Below are 19,986 nucleotides of genomic sequence, written 5' to 3'. Positions count from 1 at the left end.
ACGGCATAGAGAAAACAAGATAATCTTTGATACGTGATAATTAGTTGAAACTGCACTTTAGGCGGTGATTCTCTGCAGGATTCATATGATTGCTCATGGTTGAGGTAAAGCAGGACTTAATGGAACGGAATCATGTAGAATGCAGTTAAAATTTAATTATGTTAAAAAGGTCATGAGTCTTCAGCTTGTACTTACTTTCATGGTGGAAAATTGAATAAGAATTCATTTGAACACATTAAGCACTTATGTATAAGTAGGGTGAAGTCAGCTAAAATGGGCCGGATAAGGTTGGAGCGTCACAGCCCTTTAAGTTTTTACAGCCAATCACAGTAACTGATCTTACATTGTTGCTACACTAGTTTTGATTGGTCTAAGGTTTTTAAAGTGGGCGGGGCAGAATGTTATATGAAGCAATGTCAGAGAAATTGTATAGTAAGTGAGCATGGCATAGTACATTTCATTCATCACTAATAAGGGTGATAAAGCAGTTATAAGTAAGCTTACCAATGAAGCAAAAGGTCTAAGAGCAATGTTTTGACAGGCTTTTTCAAATAAAACGTTTCAATTTTAAAAGAAACTAAGCTGATATAAAGATGATGCACATGTTTAGCAACCTTTTAACACACTTGGTACTGTTTTGACTTTAGAGTGTTCAGTTGTAGAAGAGTGATTATTTATGATTAATGAAGAGCACGAGTTTTCTCTTTGAGTCGAGTTCCTCTCAAGGTTTCATCAAGTCATCTCCGAGGTGTTCTTCACCACTGGCGCTTCTGGCTTGCTCATTAGGGATCTGGAAATAAATCTACATCTGGTTTTCTATAAAGTCGCTTTGTGATGGTGTATGTTATTAAAAAGTGCTGCACAAATAAAATATAATTGAATTGAATTCCTATGAAGGAAAAAGCTGCTGCTTTCATATGCACTGAGAGAGTGGTATTCAACGTTTTGTTGGCAGAGGCCCTTATACATCTGTTAAATTTTCTAGATTGCTTTCCCTAACTGTCGTTTTGTTGCCCGTTTTTCATTCCGTGTTTCACATTCTAACAACTGTTACCATACATTTCTTCTGAACTCTAACAACGCTGCAGGCGCTCTTCTGTTTATAGCCAAAGAAAAAGCCATAATCTAAGCCCTTCTATTAAACATTAGTAATATTTTTTTTTAATACTTTACATTAAATGTAGTCTAATTAAAATCCATTCTGCTTACTTCACTCAACAGTTTCTCCATTTTTCATTTAAGGTTGGAATAGCTCTGCTTTAAGAGTGCCGTGAGGACAAAGGAACTTTGTTCCCTGTACAGAAGGTCATACAACCTTAAAATAAAACTCCAAGAAAATCTTTATTTAAAGAAACTAATAATAAATTGTTTATATTGCACTTAGCTGTATTTGCATTATTTCTCTGAGAAGTTAGCAGTTGTGTGCTGTGCTGATGTCACAGGAGGATATTGCTAGCACAGCTACAGTGGTGTTTAATCTCTAACATACGGAATAATTATAAAGATTAATAGACATCATAGTCATTCAGGATGAATTTTTTGGAAGTTTTTTGGATGACTGAATGCAGTCCAATCACAGAAAAGGAACAAGGCCCTTATTATTATCATTATTATTATTAATTTTTAAACAGCTTCTTAGTAACACTGCTCAACAATGAGAACGCTGTTGGTCTTCTCATGCTGACAGATTTTTTTAAATGCCCTTTTATCTGCTGGTTGTTGTTTTGTTTTTTTTAAGTCAGTTTGACTCAGGCAGACTGAGGCAGTCAGCGATGTCAGTTAGCTAGCAAAACTAGCAACATGCTTAACTACCCATTTCACCCTCTCATAGAAACTGAAATGATTTTTATTACTCAGTTCTTCCTCGGTTTCGGTGAGTGACTGTGAGAAAAACTGCATCTAGATATCATTTTAGCATTTTATACAGAAACATCTGGTCTTTAAAGCACTAGCATTGTTAATGAGCTGTTAATGTTGCTAATCATTAGGTGATGCACCCATACACATCTGATCAAATGGTGGGGAAAAACAGTTTCTGTAGTGTTTAACTACAGTTTAAATGATAAATAAGGATTTATATTTCTAGAATCTAACCTACTATGTGTAAATGTTATTAAGTAACATTTATTACTAGAACATTAATATAAAAAAACATTTGAAACCATGACAAATGCTTTAAGGTTAATGAAAAATGTCTCCTGATAGGGTTTTTTTCTTTTTCTTTTACTGAGCCTGAGGTACTTCAAAACAAATGACAAGTTGCAAATAATAACTTATGAATTTACCATGGACAAAGCAGGAAAAGCATTTATATTGCAGATTCCATGATTGGTGAAGCCTTATGTAAAAACATTACATGTATTCCATTTACAAATTTCAAAGTCTCCTTTTCACAGAGAGAAACAAATAATGTGTGCTTTAAAAAAAACAAAAAAACCCCAAGAATGTCAGAAAGTGAGTACGTTAGAGTCATAAATAACTGAAAGTGTCTACTTAGCAGATTTACCATACAGGAGTTCGAAAATAAAAGCTCAGTAGGATGTTAATGGACATTTGTCAACATCCCAAATATATATTTATGTAGATATAAGTCCAAAGACAAAACAGAAAAGGTATGGGTCCATACTGTTGAGTAATCAACAAGACGAAATGTATTAAATAGTCCTTAACGTCCATCCACAGCTAAGGTTAGCAACTTGCTAACATCAAGTCTACAGGCAGCTGGTTTCCTTCAAAGCTCTGAAATGCATCCACAGTTCCTCAGTAGCCTTTTCAGAATTAAACAGGAGAATCATGAGTGTCATCAGTGGCACTGTTTCTTCTCACAGTCCTTGGCCCATCCTCTCAGGACAATCCTCTGTGCACTCTATTAGAGTTTATGAAGACTGAAAAATGTGGTCACACTATAGATTCTTTGGACGGTCGTTTTATGCTCAGCAGGCCTGTCACTGACGGATTTCCCAGTGAATCACCGCAGGACGTGGGAAGCAGAAGCACCACCCTTTGATTAGTCTGACGCCATTCATTATACAGACGGCAGTGGTACCTGAGAGACACCTGTAACGGAAGGGCATGGACAGAGGTTAGATCTATCACACTGCTTAGGCATCAAAGGCCAAAGATGTCTAATGAGGCACTTTGTGCTTCATTCTGTACATAAATTATAATCATTCATATTGTATGTATAACCTTTAATGCAACCAACAATCAGCCACTGCAACCATCAGTCAGTAAGTAAACAGCTGCAGCAACTTTTGTTTATTTGCCCATCAGTAAGCAGTAGTAAGCAAGATCTAATTTCAGAGACATTTGGACTTGCTGGCAGCTACACATACAGGAACTTTCCCTCAAGGGCTCTTCAACTATGCACGAACATCTGATTGCAATCTAAAAATATGGTGTGACAAGATTGACTGGGGAGTGAAGAAGGACATTGGCAGAACCTTTGTGTGGGAAAATATGAACTTTTTTCCTTGTGCGGGAGACCAGAGGTGGAAAATTCAGACTCAAAACTGAAGAAACATACAGGGCTTTTCAACAAACCTTTGAAAAAAACCAAACCTGTCAAGCCCATTCCACACCATAACCTCAAAATTTCTGTGTATTATAAACCAGAGAAAAATCCCCAACAGTCCTGGAGCCCCGAGCACAGTTTACTGATTTCTATGCTCAGACAAACCAAATATAACTCCTCAGTTCGGTAGCAGGCTTAGTGAATATATGAGGGCAGGAAAGACACCTCCAAACTGTGACATCCGGGAGTTGAAGTTTCTTGTAATAAATCTTCTAATTTATTTTTGTTGATAGCTGCAAAATGACAGTACCTAGAAACAAATGTTGTTGTCCAATTATATTTGGATTTTAGATATCATGGTGAGTAAAGGTTATTTGGAACTCAGAGTAAGAACATGAAAAATAAAACTAAGGTGATTTTAGTCTCTTATGTTACCGCACATAATGCTAAGTAAAGCAAACTCCTAATGTTACTGGGACTTTTAGTAAGCAAACCAACACTCTGGATTAAGCCATAGAGGTTCTATGTAGAACCCTACAACAAAACATTTCCTTATCATAAAGGGTTATATTAGGAAGGCAGAAACCATTATTTATCAAATAGGCCTTTTAAATAACCATTGAAGAATTATTTATTAATGAAATAATTGATTTTCACCATTAGAACACAAAGCAAAACAAATGCACTACAATTACAGTAGATTGCGATTTGAAATCCTATGGCTAGGAATCCAAATCTGGTTCTTTTCACGACTGCATATATACAAAGAGAAGGAACGTCCTCTCACATTCAACTGTTTATATTTCCAGCATATTTCTTAACATGTGTAAATATTTGTATTAACATAAAAACATTCAACAACTGAGACATGAACTGAACAAGTTTCACAGACCTTTGATGAACAGAAATGGAACAATGAGTCCCTGAACAAAGTGGGGGTCAATATTAAAAGCAACAGTCAGTATCAGCTGCTTTAAGTACTACAGTGCATCTCATCCTCATGGACTGCAGCAGATTTGTCAGTTCTTGCTGTGAAATGTTACTCCACTCTTCCACCAAGGTATCTGCAAGTTCTCCATCACGTCTGGGGGGACACGGTTACATGTAATTTTCCACTGCGAGGACAATCAGCTGTCCTTTCTGTTTTCCTGTAGCACCGTCTTACATTACAGACATTGCAATTTATTGCTCTGGATACATCTGTAGTCCTCATGCCTCCCTGCAGCAGGTCTATGGCATGTTCACGCAGGTGAGCAAGGAACCTTAGACATCTTTCTTCTGGTGTTTTTCAGAGTCAGTAGAAAGGTCTCTTTAGTGTCCTAAGTTATTGTAACTGTGACCTTAATTGCCTACCGCCTGTAAACTGTTTCTGTCTTAAGGACTGTTCCACAGGTGCATGTGCAATAATTGTTTATGGTTCACTGAACATGAACATCAATGAAAAACATTATTAAAAACACTTTCCAATAAAGATCTGTAAAGCTTATTTGGATTTTACAAAATGATCTTTAAAATACAGTCTCCTGAAAAAGGGACATTTCTTTTTTTTGCTGAGTATAGCTTACCAATTTTATATAACAAACAGATGCCATGCAATTGGCCCATGGTAGAATGCTTACACGAATCCACTGGCATCCTCTAGCCAGAGCATTCACTCCATGAGCTTAGGAAACCTCATTTCCCTGTTCCCTTTCAAGGAAGGGGGTAAAAAAAAGCAAATCTGCTGTAATGTTGCCTTTTCCTTGGTGAAGCCTGACTACAAATTGGCAGGTCTGCAAGGACAAGTACCAACAAGTCAGGTGGGAATTAAAAAAATCACATTTCAGAGTCAAGCGATCACTTGAGTGCTAAACACTCCTTTTCTGTGCAGAATAATGGGTCTCATGGGTGTAGATGCTGCTTACCCACATGTTCTTATATTAAAGCTGCTCTCAAACCCAAGTTCAGAGGCACCTATATGAAATAAAAGAACTTGTTAAAGTGGGGCTATGCAAAGTGAGCGCCATATTGCTCAAGGCTCCTTGAAAATGATCCTGAAACACTTGTCTGAATTTCTCCATCCACTAAATTTAATTGAGGCAATACTTTCTAGCCAAATAGAGGTGCACCTAAAGTATCTGATCTAATTCATAAAGTGCTTGATAAATATATGTGTATTTTCCATCAGCCCAATCTCATGTTGCATAAGTGTAATCCGGCTGGCATTTGGCAACAGTAATAAGCACCATCAGAAAAAAATGTCCTGTACAGGTAAAACATTTTTGTTCACCAAAGTATAATGTAAATGTACCTTTAGAGGCATCCAAATTCTCACATTTACAACACACAGTCCAGAAAACTGGCTTTGTTTGGGTTTGACTGGATACTCTTCCAAAAATTTCTCCGACTGGGAGAACGGTCACCACACTTCAGGGCTATAAGCTGGAAGGGACTAAAACCTTCTCTATAAGTAAAGTAGAGATATAGTAGTAAATGATCCCAGACTGATCAGAACAGTCATCTAATTATGTTTGTCCAATTATGTACTCAAATTATATTATTCTAAAATCAATAAAGTTACACAGACATAACTTGAGGGTACCACCCCAGTGGCCAGAGGTTGCACCTTAAAACCCCAATTTAGAACCTAAGTACTAAAGAGAGCTTGGATTTGTTTTTGCTGCTAATCTGGCAGACGGCCAACAGTGGATGCACTCTGGGGGACAGGTATGTCTGGCTACTTTCTCCTTGTCCTTAACTACCCTGATGCAGAGTCATATTGCTGCAGGCTATTTTTATGGAAATAATTTCTTCCAGACACTAATGTGCAGTACCCTGTAAGAGTGTGCTTGGCCTGAGATGGCTATTTAATGAGTGGTAGACCCTAGCTGCTTAGTGGTTTCAAATGGCCCTTAGCCAGGAGCTTATTCTCTTCAGTCAGAACCATGACTTTCCATCTTGTTGCCTTGGATCAAAAGAATGCTACTGGGCCTTTTTGTTGTACTGTATTTTTTGTTGGTGCTGACAGTCATGCAAACAAGGAGTAGCCAGCCAACATCCGTTGCAAATTCTCTCTCACCTACAACACATACTCAACAACACTGGCCTAGTTGGTCTTTGTATACAATCCCAAGATTCCTTCAACCTGGAGAGGTCCACACTATTACTGACTATGCATAAATAAGAGGGAAGTAGAAATCAGGTCCAAATATTTTCCAACATTCATTTTATTGATAACTCATTATCTCTAATTTCCATTAGAGATAATGTTTTTCTTCCTAACAAACAGTTCATTCATTGATTCATCTTCAGTAGTCAGTAACCAATTGTCCTGGTCAGTGTTGTGGTGGATCTGGTGCCTATCCTAGGAACACTGGATGTGAAGCAGGAATACACCCTGGATTGAAAGCCAGTCCATCGCAGGTCACCATATGCACACACACACACACACACACACACACACACACACACACACACACACACACACACACACATTCACACACATTCACATCAAAACACACTACCAACTCAACAGAGGACTTTAACAGGTGGGAAAAGTGGAAGGTTTTAGCCTGGCCGAGTCAATCACCAACTGAGCAGCACTTCACCTCCTGAAGAGAGACTTCCAGGAGAACCCCCCCCCCCCCCCATAAATTGTCTATAAATTGGGTGGTCTGATACGAAAGGTTCTATATTGTTTAACACATCTAGATGTAAATACCAGGAAATAAAAGCTGAAATCCTAAACTCTCATCTAACTCTTTACGTAGTGAACTGAACATAAGGGCTAATACAGTGCATTTTATTTCCACACATTTTAGGTCCCAAGATGCTGGATGTGCCATTTGTTGGCTATACTAACCAGGGTCCAGAAGAGGTAAATGGTGAAGAGCGCTACAGTGAGAGCGATCAGACCCACAGCCTCCAGTCTGCTGGAGAAGTGAAGGTGGTCCACAGCTCCCCGAAGACACAGCCAGCCTGAGATGGTGGCTAATGGCGTGATCAGCAGGAAACACACCATGTCTCCGAACAGCGTGCGCTTCTCCTGGCGCAGCCCGGGGTTACGGAGCCACTGCACAAGAGGCAGAAACATTTAATTAAGACAGCTTGTTAGGAAATATGCAAACAAGCATAAAATATCTCCAACTGCAAGTTGCCAAATTTCCCATGAACTAGTTCTATAGCTGAAAGTTTTATCCACAAGAAAATAAAAGAGAGGAATATTGTTGATACATCAACAGCTTTCTCTTTCAAATATGGAGATTTACAGTAATCACGATTCAGATCATTCTTCATGGCTAATGCAATATTAAAACCAGGCTCTGCAAAAAAAGGAAATAGCAAACATTATACTGCTCACAACCATTTCAAAGTGATGTGTGAATTTGATGCATGCAGATTGTAACGGTCACATTATCATTTAAAATTAGCATATTACTGTTTGCCGAAGTGAGCGCCACAAGGCGCCAAGACAGATAGCCTTTTAATATTTCATAACTCACAGATTCCTTGCCGAGATACATGGAGTCAATTTATTTTGGTTGGAAAAACGATTGCTGTACTTTCCTAAAAATGTCAAATTAGGCATTTATGCGAAATGCTGCTGAGGGTCGCCTTCTGTCACTGTGGGTGTAATTAGCACCATGTGAATATGCAGAGACTAGGAAGCAGATGCTTAACAAATAGGCCGAGCAGGGCCCTGCTGCATTGCAATTATGCATTCTAGTAACCTGACACAGACGCGCAGCAGGGAGACGCTAGCGAGCCTGAGCTATTAGCCCTGTTCCTCTCATTTAAGCTCTGCCCACTAGACAATTCTCCCGCATAAATGGAAATGGGGACTTAATGAGCACATTATGCGTTCAAATCGAGAAAGCCTTTATCTTAGCTTTGGGATCTTTAACACCAGGATGTTAATCAGCATATTAGTCTTCTCATTACTCTGGAAATTTGTATGTGAGAAGCTTGATCACAGATTTCAGGAAGTGTGGGTTGGTTGGCGTGGCTGATTCAGAAGTGCTGTCGAATGTGAATAGATCATTTAACAACATTGATCATTATCGAGGTCCAGATTATCCATGAACCTGCTATGAGGAAATGGTTTTGTTGTTTTCAAATTCCACTCTCGCTCTTTCTATCTCTGCACACAACCATCACGTTCTATCTGTGCATTACAGAGCTCTGACACACACACACAAACAAAAAGACAAACATTCTTTCTCTTCTTTAATGCCTCATACTCAGACACATGCAGATATACACACAAACACACGCTGTGTATTGCAACTAGTGCAACAAATTCTTCTAAAAAACAGCTTACATTTCTCTCCCTTCACACCCCCAGCCACACCTTTTGTCACAGCCAGATGAGAAGCAGTGTCACCTTGTTTGCAACAAGGCTACATAGCCTCTGCAGACGTGAGAGTGTTACTATAGCGAGCGTACCTCAAGGAGAGGTCGTGCCTTGCGCTGCACACTGAACTGGAAATGGCAGAGCTCACAGAAGCTGGTGCTGGAGGCTGAGAGCCAGTGCTCCAAGCAGCTGCGGTGAATGGTGCCCAGTGTCCCTGTGCACTCGCACGGGGACAGCAGCTCCTCCTGTCCCCCTCCATCATGGCAGATCCTACACATGGGTCTCTCCACTAGAGCACTGGAGGGAGAAAGAGACGTGTATGATTTAAACGTCAGCTCACTCTTCAAAAATATTAATACAACAATTTGATAATGTTAATACAATTGATAAGCATTTGGAGTTACACTGAGTTGCTTTATACCACAGTGCTGTTGAATTCTTGATTGTGATTGTTTAAAAGCTGTCCTTAAAAAGAAAGAAACCACTAGTGTATTGAGCAACAGACAACGAACTGGTCGGCCAAGGAAAACAACAACAACTGATGACAGAAATATTGTGAGAGCTGTGAAGAAAAACACAAGAACAACAGTCCACAGGGCTGAGGTGGTGGTATCACAATCCACTGTTTGAAGAAGACTTAGAGAGCAGAATTATAGAGGCCATACCACAAGATACAAACCACTCATCAGCAGTAAGAATCAGAAAGCCAGAGATGAGAACCAAGATTAACCTATTCCTAAGTGATAGAAAGGCTAAAGTGTGGAGAAAGAAGAAAGAAATGATCTGCTCATGATCCAAAACATACAAGCTCATCTGTGAAACATGGTGGAGGTAGTGTCATGGCTTGGGCTTGCATGGTTGCTTCTGGAATGGGCTCACTAATCTTTATTGATGATATAACTCATGATGGTATGATGGTATTAATTTTCTATAACTGCATCTTTGAGAGTACTGTTGGCTGTAATTCAAATCACAGGTTTATATTAATGAACTGGTTCTAATACGTCATCGTTTCTATGGTAGCGACTCACAGGGATTATGCAGTCAGACACTGCATAATCCAAGGCTAATAAAAAATGGATTAGAAATGTTTATTATTTAATTAATGTACAGTTGGTGGTATTGTGAAGCTTTCTTCAAGAAGACATTTATTTACCATTCTCGAGTCCATATCATGTTGTGACACTCCGGTTTCACAACATCGGAAAACCGGAGTGCATTCCGGAGTGCATTCCGGTTTCTCAGTGACATGACAAGCTACACTTTTTGAGTCTTATTAACTTCAAGAGTGAAAAATGAGACTCTGGTGAGGAAATGACTGTTTGTAGCTGCTATATTATAAGTGATAACAGAAACTAACTTGTCTCATGGACTTTCCACTACATTAAAATATAACTATAAACTGTAAAAACCTTCATGAATAAAATAAATTGCAATTGTTGGCCATTCGCTATGGTATAAAGGTTTTTTTGTTTTTTTTAAAAAATCTAATTTGATATTAAGCAAAAAGTTAAGCAAGGAATAAAACATGGCACGCTGTGCTGTTAATGGAAAATAATCAACTAATCAACAAGTGGTAACGCATCATAGCAGCGCACCCTATTATGTTTTATTCCTTACTTAACTTTTTGCTGAATATCAAATTACATCAAATCAAACACTGTTCAGTATTTTTACATGAACATTTCAGAACTATAAACAGTCAAGATATTCAAAGGAAATTAGTGATTTTCCGTTATCTATGTAATAAATATAAATACAGATTCTATGTAATAAAAAATCGTCTTAGATTGGATTCATTTGTCAGGTTCACTGCTCTGATAAATGGTAACACTGCTCCTAGATGATGTTAGACGCTGCCTTAGAACACCAATAAGGACAACTATGTTAAAGCTTTCAACAACTTAAACAATGAGGGCACCAATAAGAACAAGTCATTGTTGTTCTGATTATCAGATTGTTCTGATAATTGTTGAAATTTCCACAATTAATAGCAGTTTAAGTGTCTGATTATCACACATTTCAAGGTTCCTCAATTATTTCAACATAATCACCATTGAACTGGAGAACTTGGAAGCAGATGAAGTTCTTTTAATTGTCGGGTTGCTTACATTAGTGATGTGTATATTTAGAGCAATAATGTGATTAGGCAGTAGTCTTACTTAAATTCTTACTGTTTAAAATGGCAGTGGTCCTACTGGTTAAAATGTAATACATTTTTCAAAGATGCTCATAATGCACAGAAGGTGAATAAAATGTCATTTACATGAGATCAAGTGTCATTGGGAGCCAGGGGTGTAACCTGGCCTGGTCATTGGGGTCTGTAGCCCCGAAGATTTTTTCTTTAGCCCCGAATGATTCTCCACTTAGAGCGGTTTGTCACTACGTAACTGAATGTCAGTAAAAGAAGATGGCGGTGTTGTAATTTTGTATCTTCAGTGAACGGAGTGTTGTATTTTATCCTCAGTGAATGGAGGCTAGACCAAGACCAAGACACGGTTTACAGGAAATATGTAGAAATACTCGTGTCTCAAGTCTGACAAACGCTAGCTCACACAGTCAGTTAATGTAAGGGGAAAAATGTATAGACACTGTTTTTTTTTTTTTGTTTTTTTTTTTACCAGTAAAGGGGTTGAAACTGAAACACTAACGTCCTCTCATGCTGAGCAGGAAAACAAAGTGTTTAAATGTCTATATGAATTCCAAGCAATGTGAACATGATATGAGCAGAGGATAAGGACAGCTAACATACAGTAATAGCTTAGCTGTGCCTCCCCTTGGCTAGCGACACCCAACTAGCCTAGTCTCGTGTTAGATAGCCAAAAAGTTTGATATTTTATTGGTCTGGTAGTCCTGCAAACAGTGATAACAACTGAAGCATTTTTTAAGCAATTAGAAAAATGTATTGAAACAGTCTTTTTCCATACATACAAGTACAATTATAAAAAAATGTATGGAAACAGTCTATTTAGAAGTACGTTTTTGAAAGTTTTTTGGAGAAGAACCTGAAGGGATAGACTCTATGTGAATATCAACAGCTCATATGTCATTAAAAATGTATTCAATCTTTGATGTTTGAATAAAATGAAGAAAAAAAATTCCCTTTGTCTCTATATCCTACTGCACGTCAGGATTTCTCAGAAACACGATGCATTTTCTTTGTCTCACTTCTCTGTGTTTACTGTGTGATCTCTGAACATTTTCAACAATAAAATATAGATCTGTGTAATATTTTCTGTATATAATACTGTACTGTAACTACTGTGTATACTTTATTATGAGCATACAGAATGACAAACATTTCAGCTTTTCACACAGCTGCAGACAGACACAAGGACGTGTCCTACAAGTCAATGTGACCTGACAGCAGTGTGCCAGCCTAGTCTTTGAGCATTATGGGTCTGCGTTTTTTTTTCCCCCAGCCATCGGCATTGACCCTTCTCAGTTGTGACAGGCATCTGAAGCTGGCTGAGGGCACCGGCGTGTTTGGGGAAGAGCGATGGAGGGATATCTGGGCCTGGACTTTGATGCACGTGCTAGGCTCGTGCATCACAAAGCGGCTGTCAGACGTGTTAATCAAAAATCTAAATTTAGAGGCTGAGAGCTCATTTATTGCGCTCCTGTGGCCAGACACCTCTGGACTCTGACAGCATGAGCTGCTTTGTGATAAAGCTCACAAAATGTCTACTCTATTCAAAAACTAAAGAGAAGAAGGTTTTCTCTTTTTTCAAACATGCTGTTCAACCATGTCATTCTTCACAGAATGTGACTGTTTCTATTTTAATCAGAATCTTTTAGGAGAATTGCTTTTCATGAGTTTAGGTTAGACACTGTAATGGTAACACTTTGCTTGGATTTTATATTTAAGAGAACACGTCCCGTTACTGTTATCTTAAAACAGGGGAAAATCTGTATTGGAACTGCCGTCTTTTGATATTGCGGTCCTCATTATACTGTAAAGCCCCTGCATACTCAGATACACAAAAGTACACAAATTGTACTTTTCCTTATCACGATCATGATGCCACCAAGGACACATCTTTTGTATATTCAGTATGTATTGACCCCCTGGAAACGTGAATATACAGTGAAAATGAACACTTTTTAGCAAAATGACTCCCAAAATTTTTCATACTTTCGACTGGCAAAACATGGCAAGCACATTACACACAAACACAGATACAAATAGGAGGTGCGATATTATTTTTTTAAGGTTAAAGGTTTTTAAGAAAGTCACAAAGCTTCACATGATATACAGTAAGGTTAAGACTAGAGGTGTGTCCCATGAGACGCAACGACAAAACCTGCAAGCGGGAAGGAGCGGTCCGATATGAAGCTCACAATGCACTCACAACTTCCACAACATCACTTTGTACTCCCAATGCATTTACAACTTCCTTATTTACTGCCTGGTCAGGGTTAAATTAGGCTACTAGTTTGTACCTAGATGGTACCACTCCAATGACAAGGAAAGAGACAGATTGGTACTTTTATATAGAGTCTATATCAGTCTGTAGGTTTACCATGTTCCTATAGAAGAATTACATACTTAATCCCACTGTATATCTTTCTGTATTTTACACTACTTTCCATAAAGTGTTTTTACAGGTAGCGCTCCATACCTCTGTTTGGCTAACACTGCACTGTTCATAAGTTGTCCATCCTTTGCTGCCATGTGTTTCCAATACTGTGCCTCCTCATTCGTTGAATTTGTCTCAGAGTCCATAGCTTTTCCTGGAAGGGCGGGTTCACAGCAGTCTGAGCTCTCCATTGGAGCAGACTCGTGTCCGGTAGAGCCTCTGAGAGGTGTAGTATCTGAATGGTCCATTAACACCTCAGGAAAGTGGCTGCAGCAGCCCGTCGTCATGGCAGCAGACAGATGATGCCGGTGTGGTTATAGAGTGTTTCTCATCTGGCTGAAAGAGGTGACAAGAGAAGGCCCTCAGATTATTATTTGGTTAATGCCTTTTTATAGCATGAATACATTTAAGGTTTACTCGTTAGACTGAAATTTTATAAATTTGGTAAAAGGAAATTCCAGGGTTGATCTAACATACATATATGACTTGCTAAGAGAGATACTATATAGTTTTTTAGGCCTGTTTCCAACAATAAACTAACACAGGAGGTCATTAAGATGAAAAGACAGCAAATTCATAATAAAATCCATAAAAAAAACACACTGTAGAATTAAATTGACTAATACGTAGGACATTTTGCTTTAGTATACATGAAATATTATAACTATAAAAAAAATATTATGTATTAGTATATTTACGTATATCTGTCAAGATAAATGTAAAAAAAATCAAACAATTTTTTCAAATATTGTCTATGAAGCATCTCAAGTGCTTTGTAAACTAAAACTGAAGCATATACAGTACCGTGCAAAATCACCTTATATATTTAATACAAACTTTGTTATAGATATTAATTTTATGACGTCTACATTGTAGAGTCGATGCTCAGTAAAAAATTATAGCTCATTTTCTTATAAAACTGCACACACTATACCTGAGACTACTTTTTTATTGAATTTTTTTAAACCAAAGGGTCATCAGACCAAATATTGACTTTGTTTCATTTATTACTATTTACTGCATTTTATAGTGTTTTTTTTTTTTTTTTTATGTAGAAACAACTAATTTAATTATTTTTGAAGCCATCTTTGCTCTACAGCATTTCTTTGCATGTGCCTAAGACTTTTTCACAGTACTGTATATTTTGAATAAATTGCAAGATACAAGAAGTTTCAAAACTCAAACTATGGTTTATCAGCACTAGTCTAGTGTACTTTTGGGACTCAGCAGTGAACAAGGCTGTATAAGTTAGATCAAGTACTGGAAACATGTCATCAAGATGACAGTATAAAGGAAATGAAGCATGCAGACATCTTATATGGAAAACCTGTTGCTGTTTCAAATCTAAGCAGACATTTATTGATTCATTTTTTACTGTCATGAAATAAATCAAAATCAATGAAACCACTAAAACATAAGATCAAGCCCATTTTTACAAGCTCTGTTAAAGTAAGAATAAAATCCAAACATATACAATAGATACAAAAAGGCTACACACCCTTGTTAAAATGTCAGGTTTTTCTAAAAGAAAAAGAAAAATGAAACTAAGATAATCATGCCTCATCTTTTCCCACCTTTAATGTGAAACTGCAAAGTATACAAATAAAGTGGAAAACAATCAAAGGGTTTTTTTAGGGGAAAAAAGAGGAAAAAAAAAACTTACCATAGCCTAATTCCACAAGTGTACACACCCCTAAACTAATACTTTGTTGATGCACCTTTTTATTTTTTAATTTTTTTTACACCACTCAGTCTTTTTGGGTAAGAGTCTATCAGCATGGCATATCTAGACTTAGCAATATTTTCCCAGTCTTTCTTCTAAAAACTTTCTAGAGACATCAAATCGTAAGGGCGAATCTCCTGGGCACAGCCCGCTTCAGGTCACCCCTCAGATTTTTAATTGGATTCAGGTCTGGGCTCTGGTTAGGTCATTCAAAAACATTGATCTTCTTTTGGTTAAGCCATTCCTTTGTTGATTTAGTTGTATGCTTTGGGTCATTGTCGTGCTGAAAAGTGAAATTCCTTTTCAGCTTCAGCTTAATAGCAGATGACTGAAGGTTTTGCACTAAAATCGGCTGGTGTTTGTTGCTATTCATGATTCCCTCCATCTTGATAAAAAGCCCTGGTTCTGGCAGAAGAAAAGCAGCCCTAAAGCATGATGCTGCCACCACCACATGTGGGGCAGTGGTGGCATAGCGGTTAAGGCTCTGGGTTACTGATCGGAAGGTCAGGAGTTCAAGCCCCAGCACTTCTAGGTTCTGGGTTACTGATAAGAAGTTCAGGGGTTCAAGCCCTGGCACTGCCAAGGTGATCATTATCATTGTTTCACTTAATTGTATACATTGTAATTACACATTGAGGGTGGAAAAAGTTCTGGCATGATTCATCTCTGTTAATTTTTTTTTTAGTTCACAAAAACCTGCCAGTTTAACAGGGTTGGGTAGACTTTATAGATATATTGTATCTAAGCAATTCAGGTCAATACCTTTTTAAAAAAAAAAAAAAAAAAAAAAAAAAAAAAAAAAAAAAGAGTCCAACAGTGTCTTTTAGTAGTCCTTGGATTTTAATTGTCGATGTTCATAATCACAAGCTTTAAATCAAAATGTGTATAAATATGGTAACACACATAAGACACAAAAAACTAATTCATAATTTCAGTTAATTCATTCATCTACTGTAACTGCTTTATTCTGGTCAGCGTTATGATGGACCTAGAATTTCTCCAGGAACACAGTGAACAAGGCAGGAATACACCCTGGATGGGACAGCAGTTCATCGCAGGGCACCACACACACACACACACACACACACACACACACACACACACACACTTAGGAGCAATTTAGTGTTGCTAATCCACCTACTGATGTTTTTGGACCATGGGAAGAAACCAAAGAACCTGGAGGAAACCCACATGGACATGAGGAGAACGTACAAAACACTGGCAGTAACAGGACCTCAAGAGTGAACCCATGACCGTGAAACTATGAGGTTGCAACACTGTTTACTGCACTGTTGTGTTGCCCTTGCCCACAACAGAAGAGTTAAAGACAACTCAAAACTAGACTAGACCTAAGAATTAAAACCACCAGTCCACTGCACAATCTTTAGTTAATACTGTGAGAGTACTTATAAACAAATACATTCATTCACAAATAAGAATGAAAAAAGACACTGATAAACCTATTATACAGCTCAGCAACATGTCTCCAAACACTACACAAGTGAATCAACTTTGCAGTTATAGCCAGTGCATTGACAGTGGCTGTATTGTGTTCCTACTCCTTCACAGAGGGTAAAAGACATCTCCTTTAATTTCCCAAGGCAATGAGACAGAATGAGCTCACCAGTTAGTCAGTGAGCTGCATTGTTGCAAGCTCACATCACACTACAGAGGGTCAACACAAACCCTGTGCTTTGCTCCGATTCTCCCCACACCATGCAAACAGATGTGAATACACAACACAGTGCTATCTTTCAAGCCAGTGAAGAAGTACCAGTTCATTTCTAATGATGACACGACAGTATGCCAAGACAAGGTGCCTTTCAATAATTCACTGTAACTAAAGGCTTTCGCAATGCTCCGGCTGGGCTGGGCGTTGGTAAAAATAACAGCATTGTAACTACTGGAAGTGAAAACATTGCAAGGACAGGAAAGAGCTGTCTTTCACTAGTGCATGAGCATACAAATAGTAGGTGGGGCCTTCCTGACAAATCAATGGACAGGGAAAGGTGTTTTCCTGCAGCACGTATACGGTGTAGGTGTACATGCCAAACATCCAGTTTCAAACGTAGATCTCACAATGTAATGAGGACACCGTCTTCATGATTATACTGCACGTGTCATGTATAGGCAAATGTGCTTCCTCTGCATGATAGGGTTCATTTGGCACACAATCAAAACAGACTGATACTAGGTCATGTCTAATAAAGACAGTTTAACAGATTGTTAAAAAATTAATTTTAGTTAAAAAAAAAGTTATATTTTTGTAGATACAAAAAAGTATCATCATAAATAGTAAAAGTATCATCAAAGTAAGTTTTTCATAAATTCGCTACTGTTTTATTGGCAGTTTGTTAGTGAACCGAAATATTGCGATACAGTGCATCCGGAAAGTATTCACAGCGCTTCACTTTTTCCACATTTTGTTATGTTACAGCCTTATTCCAAAATGGATTAAATTCATTATTTTCCTCAAAATTCTACAAACAATACCCCGCTATGACAACGTGAAAGAAATTTGTTTGAAATCTTTGCAAATTTATTAAAAATAAAAACAAAAAAAGCACATGTACATACGTATTCACAGCCTTTGCCATGACACTCAAAATTGAGCTCAGGTGCATCCTGTTTCCACTGATCATCCTTGAGATGTTTCTACAACTTGATTGGAGTCCACCTGTGGTAAATTCAGTTGATTGGACATGATTTGGAAAGGCACACACCTGTCTATATAAGGTCCCACAGTTAACAATGCATGTCAGAGCACAAACCAAGCCATGAAGTCCAAGGAATTGTCTGTAGACTGAGACAGGATTGTATCGAGACACAGATCTGGGGAAGGGTACAGAAACATTTCTGCAGCATTGAAGGTCCCAATGAGCACAGTGGCCTCCGGCATCCGTAAATGGAAGAAGTCTGGAACCATCAGGTCTCTTCCTAGCGCTGGCCGCCAGGCCAAACTGAGCAATCGCGGGAGAAGGGCCTTAGTCAGGGAGGTGACCAAAAACCTGATGGTCACTCCGACAGAGCTCCAGCATGTCTCTGTGGAGAGAGGAAAACCTTCCAGAAGAACAACCATCACCGCACCACTCCACCTTTTACCTCAGTAAAAGGCACATGACAGCCGGCCTGGAGTTTGCCAAAAGGCACCTGAAGGACTCTCAGAGCAAGACAAAGATTGAACTCTTTGGCCTGAATGGCAAGCGCCATGTCTGGAGGAAACCAGGCACCACTCATCACCTGGCCAATACCATCCCTACAGTGAAGCATGGTGGTGGCAGCATCATGCTGTGGGGATGTTTTTCAGCGGCAGGAACTGGGAGACTAGTCAGGATCGAGGGAAAGATGAATGCAGCAATGTACAGAGACATCCTTGATGAAAACCTGCTCCAGAGCGCTCTGGACCTCAGACTGGGGTGAAGGTTCATCTTCCAACGGGACAACGACCCTAAGCACACAGCCAAGATAACAAAGGAGTGGCTACAGGACAACTCTGTGAATGTCCTTGAGTGGCCCAGCCAGAGCCCAGACTTGAACCCAATTGAACATCTCTGGAGAGATCTGAAAATGGCTGTGCACCGACGCTCCCCATCCAACCTGATGGAGCTTGAGAGGTCCTGCAAAGAAGAATGGGAGAAACTGCCCAAAAATAGGTGTGCCAAGCTTGTAGCATCATACTCAAAAAGACTTGAGGCTGTAATTGGTGCCAAAGGTGCTTCAACAAAGTATTGAGCAAAGGCTGTGAATATTTATGTACATGTGCTTTTTTTGTTTTTTATTTTTAATAAATTTGCAAAGATTTCAAACAAACTTCTTTCACGTTGTCATTATGGGGTATTGTTTGTAGAATTTTGAGGAAAATAATGAATTTAATCCATTTTGGAATAAGGCTGTAACATAACAAAATGTGGGAAAAGTGAAGCGCTGTGAATACTTTCTGGAAGCACTGTACATATCTATATACATAACACGATGATACGGTATTTTCAGCACATATTCAAAGGGAAAGGTTTGTTAATATTTTAATTGCAATTCAGGCTAATATATATATATATATATATATATATATAATTATAGCCTCCAAAAATGAAAAATTGCTCCTTTAATGGCCACGAGGAGATGAAAATAGAAGAGAAGACAAGAGAAGAGAACAGAAGAGAGATATATGTAAAATGCCAAAGTACAAAGAAGTGAGACGAGACCACATGAATTACTCTAGCTGCAGCTGCTCGCTGCTCACTGCCTTCTAACAGGGCAACTACAGATAGAAACCACAAGAGCAAGGCATGACACTTTAGATCACCACAAGAAGTGAAAGAGATCAGCAGTATCTCTAGCATAGTAACATGTTCAATTAATTGTAATAGTAGTGCCTGTATACTAGCTTATGTTGTCCAAAGTGATAAAGGAATACTATGTGGGAATACACTCATATTATATATATATATATATATATATATATATATATATAGTTGTTGACTGAACATGCTTCATACATCCATTAATTCTAAATCAGGCTTTAATACTATAGTAAGTAATATGCTAAATGCACAAAACTGAAACATGACCAGAAAAGAAGCTCAGTAATAAGGGATTTAATGTCAATGCCGTTGCATAAAGTCTACAGTGCATATTCACATGGAAATGACTGACAAATGTGTTTCAGTTTTTGACTGGAGGGAGAGCTGAAAAGAACTGAGAGAATGTGGGAAGACTGTGTGCTTCAGATAAGATGCTTAGCTGACTATGATAAACAGGGCGAAGCTCTATGGCCTTGAATTATTTCGTCATGCATATATATATATATATATATATACACCCACACTCACACACCCAC

General features: G+C 38.4%; 1 protein-coding gene across 3 annotated transcripts in view; it reads right to left on the bottom strand.

The window, feature by feature from the left end:
- Positions 1 to 1,724: 1,724 nt before the first annotated feature.
- The window catches only part of LOC128620512 (E3 ubiquitin-protein ligase MARCHF3-like), a 29,376-nt gene continuing 11,114 nt past the window's right edge, over positions 1,725 to 19,986 (bottom strand). Inside the window, exons 2-5 of one of the 3 annotated variants that reach the window (XM_053645572.1) lie at positions 13,469 to 13,762; positions 8,939 to 9,143; positions 7,356 to 7,565; positions 1,725 to 3,057 (exon numbers count right to left, since the gene is read on the bottom strand). In XM_053645572.1, coding sequence (XP_053501547.1) covers positions 2,899 to 3,057; positions 7,356 to 7,565; positions 8,939 to 9,143; positions 13,469 to 13,713 — 819 coding nt within the window. In that variant the 5' untranslated portion in view covers positions 13,714 to 13,762 and the 3' untranslated portion in view covers positions 1,725 to 2,898. Of the gene's footprint in view, positions 5,468 to 5,623; positions 6,891 to 7,355; positions 7,566 to 8,938; positions 9,144 to 13,468; positions 13,763 to 19,986 lie in introns of those variants that run through there. The other 2 variants (XM_053645573.1, XM_053645574.1) reach the window with 2 other exon arrangements.

The sequence above is a fragment of the Ictalurus furcatus genome, chromosome 16 (genome assembly GCF_023375685.1).
Source record: "Ictalurus furcatus strain D&B chromosome 16, Billie_1.0, whole genome shotgun sequence".
NCBI classification, from domain to species: Eukaryota; Metazoa; Chordata; class Actinopteri; order Siluriformes; family Ictaluridae; genus Ictalurus; species Ictalurus furcatus.
The sequence above is the reverse complement of the archived record's forward strand: the minus strand, read 5'-3'. Positions and strand labels throughout refer to the sequence as shown.